This window comes from Lemur catta, chromosome 20 (assembly GCF_020740605.2).
Source record: "Lemur catta isolate mLemCat1 chromosome 20, mLemCat1.pri, whole genome shotgun sequence".
In the NCBI taxonomy this organism is placed as follows: domain Eukaryota; kingdom Metazoa; phylum Chordata; class Mammalia; order Primates; family Lemuridae; genus Lemur; species Lemur catta.
The window spans coordinates 31,380,516-31,395,794 of record NC_059147.1 but is presented as its reverse complement, the minus strand read 5'-3'; the positions used below and the strand labels follow the sequence as shown (position 1 = coordinate 31,395,794).

The following is a 15,279-nucleotide window of genomic DNA, read 5'->3' as shown; positions in this document are numbered from 1 at the left end:
TTGTGGGTACCGGGACCGAGCGCCCCGCAGGCTCTGGCTCACTCAGGCTCGCGGGGAAGTCAGACCTGCAGGCTCGACCCGTTTTTAGAGCTGAGGCTGCGGGGACAAGACTGGCTTTTTAAAATAAATCAGCGTCCTGGCTGCTCAGACGGAGCACGGTAAACATTTCTGACCGTGTGGAGTGCTGGCTGCCACAGAGCTGTCACGAGGGAAACCGGCGGGAAGGCGGGTGACTGGTGGTTACAAGCGGGCGGCGATGGGGGGTGACCACTAGTGGGGACAGCATCTCCATTTGGGGTGACGAAGTGTTCTAGAATTAGGTAGTGGTGATGGCACACAACTTTGTGAACGTACTAACACCACCGAGTCGTATACTTTAAAAGGGTGACTTCCAGGGTCCACGACTTGTATCTCAGTTGAAAACTAAATATATAGAAAATGCAAAATAGACACAAACGAAGACCGTGAGTGACACTTCCCTCCCTTCCTGCTGGGCGAGCTGGGGTGCTCATGTCACTTGTCTGAGCCTATTTCTTTTTCTGTTTTTATTGATACGTAACAGTTGTACATAGTTTTGTTTCTTAACCTGCAAAACTGAGACGATGGTGGCTGTGATATTGAAGTAGTGCCATTAAGCAGGGCCCTTAAAGGGGTCCCTGACGGCTGTGGAGGACGAAGGCGCCCGCCACGTGGGGAGGATATGGGCTCCCACGAAAGGGCACACAGGGCTGAGAGTGAGAGGATCGATGGTGACAGCAGGGACGTTTATCATGTGCTCATCTCCCAGTGGTCACGGGGCACCTTCTCTGTGCCGGTGTCACTTCCGCGCCCCCCCAGCAGGCAGGGACGAGCACAAAGGCTTCTAGCTCCCCGCTGCCTCCCATGTCACCATTTGTTTCGGGGCCACTTTTCCAACACCGTGACAACCTTACCCCTGGGTGGCCCAGCTGCTGCTTCCCTCTTCAGAGAGAGCCCCGGAAGCCGCGTTATAAACACCTGTTGCCACCACGGCGCTTTGACACTCACCTCCACCAGCTTCCCCACCGAGACATTGGAAAATTCCTTGATCACTTCCTTTGACGGTAAAAGACACACGGTCCCTTTGCCGTCATACCCGACTCCGCTGACCTGCAGGGCCGAGCAGAAGAACGGATGTCACCGAGAGTCAGAAGTACGCTCCCCTGGGTGGCCCCCAGTCTCCTCCCTGGGGACCCAGGCCAAGGACGTAACACCAAACACGGACAAGGCCTTAAGGATGAAGACGTCCCTGTGGGATTGTTTGCCAATTGGTGCCCCTCACGGGAGGACACAGTGCCACGCGTTAGTACACCGCGGTCAGTTTACTCAGCGGGATGTTCTGCAGCCAGCGCACGCTGTGGTTAAGAAAACTAAGCACTAGCACACGCGGGTGCTTATGTTCTAGAACAGGGGTGGGCACACGTTTTCTTATAGAGCCAGAGAAGCAAATATTTTAGCCTTTGCAGCCCACGCGGCCTCTGTCGCAGCTACCTCCGTCATGGGGGCCCGAAAGCCACCATCGACACCATGTAAACAAACGAGTGTGGCAGTGTGCCCCAAAACCCTGTATTTTCAAAAATAAGCACTAGCCCATGGCAGTAATTTGCTGACTCCTTGCTCTGCAAAGTTTTATGAAAAATATCAGGGTACAACATCTCACATTCAGGGAGCTTCCAACTGCGCCACGTGCATAGGACGGAGACTGAGGACAACACTGATGGGTCATCATGGTTAGCTGATCGTGGGTGGGAAGAGTGTTTTCTAGCTTGTAAATTTTGCAATATGCATGTTATTAATAAATAATAAAAAATAAAGGGGGCTACCATAAATCGGTCATGTCGTTTGAAACAAAGTATGAGATGGTTAAAAAAATCAGTCTTGCTTCTTGCCGCTATTTGTAGCAAGGAGATTGTGCAATAAGCCCAATTTATTTCTTCCTTATTATGTGCTGGAAGACGGGCCATGCGCCTGCTTTCCCTGGACAGGCGAGGGTCTGGCCGGGCGCACCTTGGTGTCAAGGCTTGTGCGTTCTGTCGGCACTCACCTCGGCATGAAGCCCATCGGAGGTCACAAGCTGGGTCACCGTCATTTCATTGGCAGTCAGAGTCCCCGTCTTATCAGAACAGAGGACATTGCAGCAACCTGGTTCAATAAAACATCAGTTTACAGAAAAGAGGAGTTGCTACCACAAACGCTCTGACTTGTGAAACGCCCAGGGTGAGTCACCGTGACACCCCAGCCCCCATGCGGTCCCACTTGTGAAAATGCCACCAGCGTGGGCCTCTCACCTAAAGTCTCCACGATCGGTAGCTTCTTCACAATGACCCGCTTCTTGGCCATGCGCAGCACGCCCAGGACCAGCGTGACCGTGACGACGATGGGCAGACCCTCTGGGATGGCCGCTACAGCCAGACTGGAGTGAAAGGTCAAACGGGTCCCTTTGACATGCAGTTAAGAACCATCTGAGTCCCCACTGGGGTTGGCAATGCTTTTGGCTAGTGAGGCTTGTCTTTGGTGTCCCCAACGTCCCAGTTCTATTCTCTGTTTTTGATTCCCTGGTGTACCTGCCTCCTCCTTCAGCGTCCATTGTCCTGAGTGCTCCCCTGCAAACCCCAGTCTTGGGAAGGGACCTCTCTATCAGCCATCCACACCTTAGTGTAAATTAGTCTGTTAGATGTTTTGCCTCTTTAAGAAATTTTGCATTAAATTATTCTCATTTATTAGAGAGAAAGGTCTTTGGGCCCCATGAAAGGAATTTCTAGACTCAGACCATAAGTAGGAGTAGAATATTTTGCTTCAGAGAGTGCTCCCTGGGCCCCTCAGATTTCCCTTTTCATCAGTCTAGTGGCTTAGACGCTTCCTCTGAGGCAGCCAGACAAGAAAATTAAAGTCACAGGAAGTAAATGCCAGAGCTGTGCCTTTGCCTGTTGAGTGATCTGTTTTGGGGTGTCAGCTCACTTCTTCACAGCCCCCCCACTCTCTCTGTACCCCGGGACCTGCCCTCCCATAGTCAGGGGTGAGTGGATCAGAGGAGCGCATGTGACCCTGCTGAGCCAGAGAGGTTCTCTCTGTAATGTGATTGGGATGGAGGCACATGGGGGCCCCGGGTCGGCAGGTGACAGGAAGGGACACTTTCTGCCTCGCTTCTGGCTGAGGCCCCACAGCCTAGCGGCTCACTGGTCCCACGTCCCGTACTCCGGGAAGATGGAGGGCGCCTGCCCTGCAGCAGTGTGGGTGGGTGCAGGTAAAGCAAGACGGGCCACCAGCGGACCACTGTGGAGGCCTGTAGTGGCTACGCAAGGGTTCACGTCACCATCCTCTCTGCTTTTGCAAATGCTTGAAATTTTCCTTAAAAGATTTTATAAACAAATATATAAAGAATGCATGAGAACCCCAATGTCCATCAGTTGACAAATGGACGGACCCGACGTGGTCTGTCCCTTCAGCGGCACCCTATTCAGCCGCAGCACGGAATGAAGTTCTGGAACACGCTACGACACGCATGCGTGTTGAACACATGCGAGTGAAAGAAGCCAGTCACTAAGGGCCAAGTGCTGTGTGATCCATTCATGTGAGATGCAGAACAGGGAAATCCGTCGAGACAGGAAGTAGGTCAGGGCTTGCTTAGACCTGGGAGCAGCTGGGGGGCAGGGGAGTGACAGCGAAAGGACACAGGGTTTCTTTGTGAGGTTATGAGAAAATATTCTAAGATCAACTGTGGCAATAGTCACATGTGTCTGTGGATATACTAACAACCATTAAATCATATACTTTATATGGGTGAATTACGCGGCATACAAATTATATCTCAATAAAACTCTTTAAGAGAAAAAAGAAACGAAACCTGGGCTAGTGACATGGAGAGAGGAAGAGAGGGGTCGGGCAGGTGGGGAGCGCGTGACCAGACCCTCCCCACCAAGCCGTCCACCCGAGGCCACGGAGCAGTGGATGCTGTAACTTACATGAAGCTTCAAGTATTTTCATCACATGGCAACGCTCACTATAGTTTCTAGAGAGACCCTATGTTGGAACTAAAAGAGATGGAACTTCTGATATCTGAGAAGAGCCAAAAACGCAGTGGGAGAAGGAGCCACCGTCTCTCTCCACACCTGGAGCCCACCCACGGCAACTGGCAGGGACCCTGCAGAAGCCACACCAGATACGCCCGGCCCAGGTCCCGGGGGCCAGGCTGCTTGGGAAATAGTGAGACAGACCAGCGTGAGCGCGGCTGAGCGGTGGCCGTCCCGTAGCTCAGGCCCCGCCCTAAGCAAAGAGCCACCACTGAGCCACCGGGGACAACAGTAGTGCCCAAGTGCTGCGAGACCTTCCACGTTTCCCACGAGAAACTGGAAACCCAGTATCTCTTTCATGCAAAGTTCCAATTTCTTAATACTGGCAACAGATTCCAATTTCTTTAAAAAGATACAATTCAAACAAAACATATTTTCTGGCTACATCCGGCCCACGGGTGGCCTGTTTTCACCCTGTGCATGAGAACACCCAGCGTCCTGCAGGTATTCAGTAAATAGCTGAATGGACAAAGCTGAACAAGCGAATATCTACACGTGTTTAGACCTGCGCCGGCCTAGCACGTAGTGAGCGCTCCACCCGGGTTGGTTAGTCTTCGAAAAACCTGCGAGGCTCTCATTGGACCGGAATCACACGGGGCTACCGTATTTCATCGAAGCTGAGACGGTTGTTTGTGAAGGACACCACTATTTTATGCACACTGAGAAAGGGGAAAAGCAGTGGCAATTAATCAGTAACACGGGGCTTCTCGTTCATCACTTACTAGAAGCCGTCTGATCTCCGAGGAGTGAAAAAGAACGTGCATCTTAGAATCGAAGAAATACGGTATATGAATGGTGACCTTTCATCCAAACACAACGGAGCTCTTAGGGACAAGTTATATAAACCAAGATTACAGAATTTGGTCAAGGGGCTGTGCCCAGTTTCTATGGTGACATCCTTCTTGTCACCTTCCCTGGTTTTCCGGCACAGGCTGGCGGGACCGGCTAAGCAAACATTTGCGGAGGGTTACGATGGGGACTTTCCCCTCCGTGTGGCCGGGGAAGGGCGTGTTGCACGTACCTGGATACGTTCATACTAATAAAAAATTAATCCACAAACTAATAAAGATTAGAACAAACCAGGAAAAGCAAGTGCCTGGGATCATCTTGAATGTCACTCAAGGCAGAGGGAATGAGGATGAAGTTTTGAAAAGAACGATCTCTCATTTTATTTATTTTGGAAAATCTTGCTGCCATTTCTACCTTCTGATTTAGTGGTTTCAAGTGACTTTAATCTGCCACTAAAAACTGAAAAACTTCACCTTTTCAAAGTGACAAGTGAAAGGAGTGAATTGTCTTTCAAGTGCAAAGTCGCCACGGATCAAGCGGGACAAACGACCTGAAATGTCAGGACAAGGAATTGGAACAGACAGTAGCACTGGGAGGAGGGAGGGAGAGTGAGGATGGAGGAAGAAAGCTTTTTTGTTCCTTATCCTGGAAATATTTAATAGTCCTTTTTGGCTCACAGAACTTTTAATGGTTTATAAGACGGGAATGGAACACGTGGTTATTTTGGGGAGGTTTTCAAGCATTCTGGCTGCACAGCCCTGCGTTCTCATCCTCCTCCCTCCCCGCCGCACTACACCTGCCTCTGCGGGCTCGGCCGCCTTCCCTGGTTCTGCCCTTGTGAGAGCCCGCACCGGGTTGGCGTCGGGTCCCAGCCTCAGCGCCCCCGGGAGCAGGTTAGAAACTCGAGCGCCGGCTAAGCCTGTCCCCCATTCTGTACAAGGGAGGCCGGCCTCGCCCCACAGGGCTGTGCAGGGCGGAACTGGGATCACACGTTTCCAGTTTCCACTCATTCAGCAAGTCATCACTGAATGCTTTTGTGATAGGACACACACCTGCCCACTTGTTGATTTTTCACCTGCCCCTCAATGAATCTACAGTGTGATAAAAAAAAAAAAAAGCAATAAGGCATTTGGAATTTTAAAAAGACCTGCCTTTGAATCTATTCTATTACTAATTGCCAGGGAACTGCACACGTTCCTTTACACGCAGGCGAGCTTCACCGGGTACCCTAGACGGGTACACCTGATACTGCGTGTCATCCTGCGTACCAGAGCCGCGTACACCCAGTTCTGGAAGCCAGGCTCTCTCGCCCACTCAGGCAGAGAGTGACAAGGCCTCAGGCTGTCACTCATCTTGCAGGTGCTCACAGGCACCCCACCTGGGAACAGCGTGCTATGGGGAGACCCAGGTCTGGGGTGATGAGGATGCACCTGCCCTGCACCCCCAGCCCCGCTCTCACGGCAGGGAGGGGCGCGAGCCCATTCAACGCCCTGACAAGGCGAGGGACAGCCACGTGCCCTTACCTGACGCCAATGGTGAACATGCTGAGGACCTGCTTCCCTTGCAGCCAGCCGATGAACATGATCAGACCTGGGAGGAGACAAAACACATGTCTGCGAATCCACCAGCCACGCCCCGGCGCCTGCAGGCGTTTCAAACCCGCTCCGAGAAGGGTTCACAGGAACACACAGGAACAATTAATGACCTCAGGTGCTTTCAACCAGTCTTCTTTTTTCTTAAAGGAAGATACTTTTATACTTACAAAAAGTTTGGTTTTACTTTCCCAGGAAAGGTTCAAGCCAAGTTTAAGTTAAAGAAACAAGCAGGCAGTTTACTTGGGGCTGTGTGCGAGCATTTCCATATTACCGCAAAAGTCTCCCCATAATCCGTGTGTGCCCAGGGCCTCCTGCCCCACCCCACCCCGGTCTGGTAGGGTCAGTGACAGCTGGTCCTGGGGTCGGCAGATGGGCCACTGCTTTTCAAACTATTTTATCCTGTTTTGCTCGTGATTCAATACACTCCCCTTTCCATTTTTCTTCCCCAGTAATTTACCAAGTGTTCACTCCGCGTTGGGGTAGGCGCCAGAGACACGGAAACCGCCACAGATGGACCCTCAGGCAGCAGTGGGGAGAGCCGTGCTGGGCCCCATGAAAGGTCATGAGATGCTCTGGCAACGGGGGAACGTGCTGGGGCTGCCAGATGCGGCCTCAGTCTCCTCATCTGTAAAATGGGGTAATGACCAGCCTCCTTCCAGGAGCTGCTCCAGGGTTTTACACGTGATGATGCGTTTGTACACTCAGCATGGTTTCTGGCCCACAGTAAAGGCCTAGTGGTTAATTGTCCTTGCCCTCGTTACCAGAAGCAGAGAGAAGGCAATGGGAAGGTGGGTGGATGGACTTGCAAGAATGTCAGTTTTGCAGGAAACGGGGAGCCAGGAGTGCTTAACAATATGTTATTTTTGTTTGGGGCATATTGATTAGCTGCAGAACTCAGCTGAAATCTTAGCTATGACCCCCCAAATGAACCCAGATTAACAGTTTAGAGGGCAGAGTTCTATCAGAAATAGGGGCGTGGCAGTGAGAACTCACCCCACCCTGCGGCCTTCCTGTAGGTGCTGCAGGTCGTTCACAGGGGCTCACAGGAGTGACCCGCGTACGTCCCTTCCCAAACCCGAGCTCAGGAACTTCACACTGGCAGCTTGCAACGGGCCTCGCCAACAGCATTTACACCACGGGCACCGGCCAACACTACCTTCCCCGGGAAAGCATTTCCCAGCCCGTCACTGTGGCCTTGCTTCTTGCCTGTGCACCCTTTAGGGGTCCGTGGAACCCAGTTTCAAACCTTTCACATTGCTGGCGCAGTTCTTGAAATGTTAAAAAGAAAAAAATGTTTGAGTTGACTCTGAGTGCTGTGATCGGCCTCGCCATGGACACGCCAGTGTAATTAAGCTCTAATTTAACTTGAGGAACACGGGCTTATACAAGCCTTGGAACATTTTTTTTTTTCCCCCGGATTTCATCTTGTAGAAAGTCCTGTGAATGCTATCTACTTTGACAATCTGCCTTGAAGCATGTTTCCTTGGTATTTGCCCTTGGGGTTACGGGGGGAGAACATCAGCGCTTATTCCTGTAGAGTGATCTCCTTCCCGCAACCCCATTAGCTAGGGCAGGTGTCGGAAAACTTTCTGTCACAGGCCAGACAGTACGTGGCTTTGGCTTTACGGACCACACAGTCCCTGCTGCAATTCAGCTTCGCCACTGCACCTTGAGGGCAGCCAGACAACGTGTGAATGTGCAGGCCTGTGTTCCGATAAGATGTTACAGTATTTTTGAGACAGAGTCTTGCTCTGTCATCCAGGCTAGAGTGCAGTGGCGTCAGCCTAGCTCACAGCAACCTCAGACTCCTGGGCTCAAGCGATCCTCCTGCCTCAGCCTCCTGAGTTGCTGGGACTACAGGTGCACAACACCATGCCCAGCCCCAATAAGACATTAATAGCGAACACTGAAATTTGAATTACGTGTAATTTTTACATCATGAGATATTTTTCATTTGGTTTTTAAAAAAATTTTTTAAATATAAAAAATATTCTCTGCTTGCTGGCCATACAAAAATAGGGAACAGACCAAATTTGGCCTAGAAGCCACAGTTTCCAACCACTGCTCTATAATGCAACAGAGGCCTCTGGGCATCCTATTCTGCCAGACATGTCTAATCTGCAGCCGACGAGGGCAAAAGGGCCTAGCTGCTTCCCCCTCTTGTGCCTGGGCAGACATCACTAATCCATCAGAGTCCTCTGCCACCGAGCCTGAGCATAGCTTCAAAACCTTCTCACGGCCCAGAGTTCCACTAGTTTTGTCAGACTTGTGGGTTAAGATAAAAGCCATTTCCATCACTGTTCCAGGACAACATGGGGCAGAGAGGACGGAAAAGGAGAGAGAGTTACTTACAGACAGCAAAGCTAGGGGTTTTGCAAACTCTGGGCGGTACATCCAAAGCTGAGGTTTGGGACGAAGACACTCAAGCAAGATTAACTGTCACCTTCACATGGTGTCTCTCCCCTATTGGACTGGGGCCCTTCTAAGGGCAGAAACTGTGTTTGACTCATCTTGGTGGTTCCAGAACCCAGCACAAGGTTTAGTGGGTCATAAGATACTTGGAAAATGAATTAATGCATCTGGGTGGCCAGATGTACCACAAAACAGCTGCTAGGAGGGACAGCTGCTTCTCTTAAGAACTTTCTCCGGCTCTGCAATTCCAGCCAGTACTCCCCTTGTCGCTGCATATGCTATGGGCAGTGGCTTGTTGGTTTGTTCCTTTAATAAATCACTCACTTGACAAATGTTTACTGAGCATCTACTATGGCCCAGGCACTGGTTGATCCTAAAGACTGGAATGAAGGGCAAAGAACCAAGGCCAGAGCTGGAAACAGGAAGAAGCAGGTGAAGGGACCAGGGCAGCCCCAGGGGGATGTTAAGGCTTAAGACCTAAATTTAGTTCTGTAGCATCATGTTGACATTGTTTGGTGTGTTACCAAAGGCCAGAAAGCATGACCTACTTATTAACAGAAGCGTAGAAATATGGCTGGGTGCGTAGCCAAACTACATTTCCCAGTCTCCTTTGCAGTTAGGTAGGTCATGTGACTTCATTTTGGCCAATAAAAAAGGGCAAAAGTGATGATTCAACTTCCTGGTCCGTGTCTTAAAAACTCCCCCACAAGCTTCCCTGTTCTCTCTTTCCCCACCCGCTGGCTGAGTAGAATTATGGCCTCCAAGGACCTAGAGGAAGACAGAGCAACAATACAGCAGGAGCCCGGGCCTGAGTCAGCGTGTGTAGCCGAGCAATCCAGGAAAGCCACTGGACCAGGAACACGTGTGTGGACTGCAGTGTGAGCAAGAAACAAACTTTTGCTATGTCAAGGCATGAAACGTGGGGGCTGCTTGTTACAGCGTCCGCCCGGTGCCACTAGTACAGGAAGCTCTGCTTGCTGTTAAAGCATCTCTGATCCCAATGCCCACGCTGGCGAGTAGCAAGATGTTTGGGAAACGGCCACAGTGGCTGCCCCAGGACGGCCCCTTCCACCTCTGGAACCCAGGGCAGAGACGCTCCACTCACCAATGACGCCGAAGGAGAACAGCGTCAGCTGCTTCCCCAGCTTGCCCATGCTCTTCTGCAGCGGGGTTCTAGGCGTCTGGAAGGGTGCGAACGATGGTTTGTTAGACGGGCCCCCAGCAGTGCGCCCCGGCTTCGGCCTGGCTTTTTTCCACATGTATTTGCCTTACTGCCCTATAGCTTGGGCCAAGTGATGATTACACAGGGGCACACGTATGTCAAAATGCACTGACTTCTACACTTAAGATCTGCGCGTGGTACTGCCTGAAAGTTATATCTTTATTGCTAGACTAACAAATGTTTTAAAACAACAACGACAAAAAGTTTAAAAACTATACTCCCATTAACCACATCCTCCTCATGCCTAAGGGCCAGGCAGCCCTGGTATCGTTCACCGAGAATAGTCTCAAACCCCAGCCCACAAAGCCCCAGGCCCCACCTGTCCCTTACCTCTTCAGCCTGCATCATCTTAAACACTTCTCCGAACTGGGACCTTTCCCCCGTTCCAATCACCACTCCCTGCGTTCAGGAGAGAAAGATAAGTGTGAACCCCAAGCCTGGGGCCTGTGAGTTAAGGGAGGCTGAGGCCCCAGGAGCCCCGGAGCTCACCTGGCCCCTCCCGTACTGCACCAGGGTCCCCATGAAGATGATGTTGCTCAGGGTGGTGAGGTCGCCCCCGCCTGGCAACGGGCTGTCCGTTTTGCTGCACGGCTCGGCTTCTCCCGTGAAACTGGATTCGTCCACCAGGAGATCCGTGACCTAGGAGAGCAAAGGGAAGAGGCCGTGGCACGGCCCCTCTCAGCCTGACAGTTGGTTTTAGAAGCTCAGAATGGTACCCAGCGCCTTCAAGGATGTCAAACAAGGAACACGTTGAAATCAGGGAACGGATATCAGAAGTATGAGCTCGGATACATGTGGGAATCAGAATAGCTTTGCACGTGTGGTCCTTCTTGAAAAACATAGACGTCTCGCACTTGCTTTTAATGTTATTTGAAATTTTAATATAGCCTAAAAGACACCAAAGCAATGGTTATTCGAGAATATACCTTTCAAAACACCTGTGCGCTTCTCCTAACACTCAGCACCCTGCCCGCCTTGGAGATTCCTGTACGATCCCGTAGAATAACTTAGCCAGGTTATTTGGTGACAAGCTAAGGTTGTGCTAACACAACCATCCGTCTCCTGTGGTGGGCACTGGGGACGCAGCCGTGACCGAGACGGACGAACTTCCTGCCCTCCTGCAGATGATACTCCATCGAGGAGGGGCCGACAGGAAACCCTAAAACAGCGGAACATTGGGACGACACCAGGTGCACAGAGCAGGGAGCGGAGCCCTTTAGGAAGGACAGTCAGGAGGGGACAGGAGCTGGGACCTCAGGGGTGAGAAGGACTAAGTCACACACTGTGGGGACAGGGTTTTAAGTGGCAGAAATGGCCTCCCCATGGCAGCCCCCACAGTAGTTGACATCAGCAACTTGTCAGGCTTGTCAGGGAGAACAGTCGCTTGGGCCTCCTTTGCTTAAACAACTCATTTGTGTCCATTTGACCTGTCCATTTGAGCTGTCCAGGTCAGCTCAAAAGCCGCTGTCTCCAGGAAGCCCTCCCTGACTGCACCAGGCCAGGCAAGTCTTTCTCATGTGGAAAATCCAGGATTCCCAGTGCTGTCCCCTCATGGCTCTCCCGGCAGTCACCAAGGCGTGAGTAGGCTTAGGCCAGTCTGTCGCTCTGGGCTGTAAACTCTTGAGCACAGGGACCAGCTCTGTTTTCTGCACGGTACCCTCAGCACTTGGGAACGTGCCATGTGACATGGCGAGACCGTACAGACGGCATGAACTGAAGGACCCTGAGGCGGGAGAGTCTCCTGGGCCACCCGGCTGGACCTGATGGGGCCACAAGGGCCCTCGTGGGGGAGGGGAGGTGGGAGCGTTGGGGGAGATGCGGTCACAGAGTGACGCGAAGCCCAGAGCTGAGGAAGGCAGCGACCTCCGAGTCACAGCGTTGCTTGGGGCCTTGTCAACTCCCATCCAATTCCGTTTTTATTTTAGAAATGGTAGGGGACAGAAACAAAGGCCAGTGACCTGCCTTCCTGGCTATGCCAGGTCAGCGTCTGACTGAGGCCCTTTGTCTTTGTTTAATTCTGGGAAAGAGAAAACGACGTCTGGTGACCTCACACACACTATGCAGAAAGGGCTATTACCGGGTTACTTATTTTAAGAGCTTTCTCGAACCTGCTGCTTCCTGGACCTGAGTGGTTTGAAACATACACAAAGCACTCCCGGACCTCAGAGCTCGGCCGGGAGGGATCTGCCACTGTGCGTAAACACAGCTACTGACTGTTCCGCGGGGTTGCAAAACACCAGTAGGGAAATCTTCCTGGCTGGTGGCCCAGAAAAAAACCCGTGTGGTGTTACACACAGGGTGCAGTTTAACCCAACAGAAGCAGGGCGGGACACAGCCAGAGAAGCAGCAACGGAGTTATTTGGGGTGGAAAAGTCGTTTCAAAGAACCCTTGCACAGATCCTTAAGGATGAATAAAACCAGTTGCTAGTGTCTGGGGGCCGCTGACTCCACGACAGGCACGGGCTAAGCACGCGACAGGTCACAGCTCGTTCCAGCTTCACAACAACCCGGTGGGGTAGAAGCCAACATCAGAGACGAGGAAACCGAGACTCAAGAGAGGTGAGTCCCTTTCCCACGGCACGCACTAGGGGCTGCAGGGCCGGGGCTGAGACCCAGGGAGCTTTGACCCCCAACGTGTGCTGCAACAATGGCAGCTGGACAATGGCCCGTCACTCACCCGTGCCGGGCACAGCTCTGAGCATTTTGCACCTATGAAGTCGCTTACTCCTTACAACTACCCTGTGGACATCATCATCCCATTTTATAGATGAGAAAGCTGAGGCACAGAGAGGTTAAGTAACTTGCTTAAGGTCACACAGCTTTGAATTATGGACCCAGGGCTCAGACCCAGGCATGACCCACCTCTCTTTGCCTCTAGAGCAGCATGTGGAGTTGACACGTGTCATTCTTATTGGCTGCCCAGCATGGGGACCCCACCCTGTGCCTGGAGAACTCTCATGTCATCAGGCAGAGCCCCCCCCTCAACAGAGCAGCTCCTAAGAACGCACCGGGAAGTAATTCCAGCACATAATCCGTGCTCAATCCTTTATCACTAACATCTTTGAACCATCCTTACACATTCTTGGAAGAAAATAGATTGCTCCCATCAGCAGATCACATGGGACGCGATTTAACCTTTCGAGCAGCCAGGACACCCTCGCCAGACCGCCTCGGGCATTGTTCCGAGAAGCTGTGACACCCCCAGCCCCGCACGGCTGAGGGGGAGCCTGCCCCGCACCCGACGTCCTCAAACCATTGCTACCGCAAAAGCCCGTGCTGCCCTGCCTGCTCCTACGGGCTCTGTTTCCCTCTTTGTCGGAAGCAGCCTAATATCGCTTCTTCCCCACATCCGTGGCTGCTTCTAGAAGCAACTCTGCTCCCATCCCCCAGCCCCTCCTTGGTTGAATGTGCTGCCGCAGCCTGCTCTGAACGGGCAAATCCCACACCCAAAACATGTGCGGCTTATCCTGAAAATGAGAATGAATAATTTATGAAATGCGGTTCGAGGGGCTTTATGCTTAGAATTAGCTTGTTTGCTAAGTCCCGACTGGTTTGTGCGCGCGCATGTGTGTATTTGTGCACACGTGCATGTTGGAAAGAAAGGGGGGATGTGAGAGGATACACGTGGCTACAATAAGGCAACTGTCCCCATCTCCCCTGACAAGGGCGCAGGACCACTCACCTCGGTGAGCCGGATGTCCGCGGGGATCCGGTCTCCGATGGACAGAGACACGACGTCGCCGGGCACCAGCTCCCGCGCCAGCACGTGCTGGAGTTTTCCGTCTCTGAGGCTGCACGGGATGTGGTAAAAGGCAAAAGACCGCGCTGACGTTCCACTTTTGTGCACTTTGACAAACGCGAGCGAAGAGAATAGAAACATACTTCCTCTTCCCATCATAAACGAACCCTGTGCCTTCGCGGTTTAATTATGTTTTACGTTCTCATGTCCTTAAAGACCTTTGGGGAAGGGTGCACCTTCTGGGCGACCCTGGGCCTCACCTGAAACATGGGGCTAGTCCTGGTTACCCTGCCTGGACACAGGCGGGCCACACGCCCTCCGGAAGCTTCCGTGGGTCTAGCGCAGTGGCTCTAAAGCCTCCCAGGGGAGCGGCAGCGTTTCTGTGCTCAGAGAACACAGCACTCTGGGCTGCAGGACCCGTCCCGGGAAGCCGGGGATGGCAGAGCCTTGTGGCAGCTGCAGGGAGCATCCCAGTCCCCTCCTCTCCCAGGGGCCTCGACCACCTGCCCTTGGACTGTGGCTGTGCTTCCCTGCAAGGGCTGGAGTCCCATGTGCCCACCCCTCGCCCCACCCCACTGACCCCTGCCTGCCTCTGGCCCCTTCAGTCCACCTGCTCTAAGAACCCCAAATCAGATCACAACTCCCTCCCGCTCCAGACCCTACAGTGGCTTTCCCATGACCTTGGAACCAAGCCCAAAGGCCTCGCTAGGGCCCTCCCACGTGGGCTGCCGCCCGCCCTCCCGTGAACACACTCAGCTCTTCTGGCCTCGGGGTCTTTGCAGACCTTTGAATGCTGGAGCAGACGTTCCGTCTTCCTTGTTAATGGAACATGACCTTGTTCAGGCATCCACCCTTCTCCCCACAGCCACCTCCTCCAAGGAATGTCATGCCTGGCTAAGACCCCTGCCCGTGACTACCTTAGGCGCAGGCACGTAACGTAGCAGTGGCCTATGACACACAAGCAGACGACCCCTGGGGGCTCGTGGGAAAGGTTTCCTTACTGTGAGTGTGCATATACACACACACACTCTCTCACACACATGCTTACACACTCACACACACACCCCTTCTGTGAGCCTTGCATGCTTTGCTGTGATGCCCAGAGCTGTGGCAGCTATTTGGGGACCATGAGGGGAGCCAGCCAGAGGACAAAGCCAGCAAGCTGAAGGTAGGATGGTAAAGAGGTAAAAGGACCAGACCTTTGGTGTCATCTTGACTAACTAACCCACTGCTCCTCACCCCTCATCCCTTGCTGTGATACAATATAACGTCCTGCAGTTTGTATGGTTGAATTTTCTGTTTCATGTAGCCAGGAGTGCCTATAGAGACACACCTGCTGTTCCCTCAGCCCTGCCCACGGCTGGCTCCTGTTCCTCAGGCCTCGACCTAAATGTCACCTCCTCTTTAACTGTCAGATCAGGGCAGCCTCATCAA

At 52.5% G+C, this 15,279-nt stretch overlaps 1 protein-coding gene across 1 annotated transcript in view; it reads right to left on the bottom strand.

The window, feature by feature from the left end:
• ATP2C2 (ATPase secretory pathway Ca2+ transporting 2) overlaps positions 1–15,279 on the bottom strand; it is a 53,311-nt gene that overhangs the window by 13,138 nt on the left and 24,894 nt on the right. Inside the window, exons 7-14 of the mRNA XM_045533704.1 lie at positions 13,789–13,897; positions 10,596–10,745; positions 10,437–10,505; positions 9,990–10,065; positions 6,401–6,467; positions 2,307–2,431; positions 2,063–2,160; positions 1,027–1,128 (exon numbers count right to left, since the gene is read on the bottom strand). Coding sequence (XP_045389660.1) covers positions 1,027–1,128; positions 2,063–2,160; positions 2,307–2,431; positions 6,401–6,467; positions 9,990–10,065; positions 10,437–10,505; positions 10,596–10,745; positions 13,789–13,897 — 796 coding nt within the window. The remainder of the gene's footprint in view (positions 1–1,026; positions 1,129–2,062; positions 2,161–2,306; positions 2,432–6,400; positions 6,468–9,989; positions 10,066–10,436; positions 10,506–10,595; positions 10,746–13,788; positions 13,898–15,279) is intronic.